The 1759-nt window shown below is 63.3% G+C and overlaps 1 protein-coding gene across 1 annotated transcript; it reads right to left on the bottom strand.

The window, feature by feature from the left end:
* Positions 1-339: 339 nt before the first annotated feature.
* On the bottom strand, positions 340-726 carry GUITHDRAFT_148837 (hypothetical protein; the record flags this gene model as incomplete). Its single annotated transcript, XM_005819036.1, has 1 exon — positions 340-726. The coding sequence occupies one exon, from the start codon at positions 724-726 to the stop codon at positions 340-342; it is 387 nt and encodes a 128-aa protein (XP_005819093.1).
* Positions 727-1759: the final 1033 nt, after the last annotated feature.

Genomic DNA, 1759 nt, shown 5'->3' with positions numbered 1-1759 from the left:
CTCCGCCAGGTCACCCGACACGACGAACAGCCCCTCGCCCAGCGGCACCGCCGAGTACGAGTTCCGGCAGCCCACCCACGCCATCGCGTGCTCAATGATGTCGTGCTCCACGCCCTTCCTCTCGCACACGATGCGAACCGCCCCGACGAAGGGCATCTTCGCCCCCTTCACGTTCAAGATGTCGTCCTTCACGTCACCCCCTGCCGCACCCGACAACCTCGCACGCACGCGGATCCTGGCCGACATCTTGGGTGCTAGGCAAGCAAGCGATTTATATACATGCATAGAAGGGGTGGTGGAGGCGATGGAGACGAAACATCCTTACTTTATTGGAAAACACTAGCATTCCTCCTCGTAATCCTTCCTCTTCCTCCCCGTCTCGGGCTCCCTTGCCTCCACCTGCGGCACACGGTACGAGAGCATGCCGCTCACGAAGGAGACCACGCCAAGGTTTTGCGGAAGGACACAGCCCGAGGGAGGAGAGGAACGGTACCCACGGGCCCAGGCCAGCGCGCTCCCGCGAAACTCCTTCCAGCTCCCGGCCTCCAGCGCGGCACAGGGCACTCCCTCCGCCTCCGCCAGCGCCTCCGCCCTCACCCTCCGCTCCACCTCGTGCAGCGCTTCGGGCATATACTGCGGATCGGCGATGACCACGCAGCACACCTCCAGGGTGGTGTCAGGCGCCGTCACCGGGGCTCCCGAGCTCATCACACCCGAGTGTTGCATCTTCGTCCTCCTCGCCATCCCATTCGTTGCCATCACGTTTAATACACACCCGCACGCTGCTATCCCATTTCGTCCACCCCAGCGCCTTCCGCACGATGTAGGCGGTGTTGGGATGGCGGAAGACCGGGGAGCTGTTGTTCACGTCCCTGAACCAGCGCAGCACCACCCTCCGGATGAACGAGTTCACCTCGCTGCCACACTCCTCCAGTGCCTGGCGCAGGTGCTCGGGCAGCACGGCGGCGCGGTAGTAGTTCACCACCCGCTCCTTCCCTACCACCTTCTCCTCAAGGAGACAGGAAAGCAGCCTCCGCATGTTCCGCATGTCAGGGCACGCAACCTCCCCGGGAGCAAGGGAGAAGCAGATGAGCCGGTCGATAAGCAGGTACACCTTCCGCTTTCTCCGGGCGGCCGTGACCGGTCAGCGGACCGTGTCAGCAGGCCCGTGACATGTCAGCCGGCTGACAGGGGCCGTGACCCGGCTGACAGGCTCACCTGACCGGTCACGTGACACATCACGTGACCGAGACAAGACTTTTTTATATCGCAGATCCAAAAACCCATAGGACATTTCTCCCAGGGGGAAGAAAACCTCCCTTGACCCCCCTGTTTCTCGACGGATCCTGCCGGCCGGGCCCGTCAGTAGACCGACTGCAGCCTTCAGCCCCGCCTCAGACCCCCTGGAGGCCCGCCAGGAGGCTAAGTGTCCGGAGATTGGCCGGGGGCCTGATCTCTCCGGGCGGCCGTGACCGGTCAGCGGACCGTGTCAGCAGGCCCGTGACATGTCAGCCGGCTGACAGGGGCCGTGACCCGGCTGACAGGCTCACCTGACCGGTCACGTGACACATCACGTGACCGAGACAAGACTTTTTTATATCGCAGATCCAAAAACCCATAGGACATTTCTCCCAGGGGGAAGAAAACCTCCCTTGACCCCCCTGTTTCTCGACGGATCCTGCCGGCCGGGCCCGTCAGTAGACCGACTGCAGCCTTCAGCCCCGCCTCAGACCCCCTGGAGGCCCGCCAGGAGGCTAAG

This window comes from Guillardia theta (assembly GCF_000315625.1).
Source record: "Guillardia theta CCMP2712 unplaced genomic scaffold GUITHscaffold_248, whole genome shotgun sequence".
NCBI classification, from domain to species: domain Eukaryota; class Cryptophyceae; order Pyrenomonadales; family Geminigeraceae; genus Guillardia; species Guillardia theta.
This window is presented reverse-complemented; position numbering and strand designations above follow the sequence as displayed.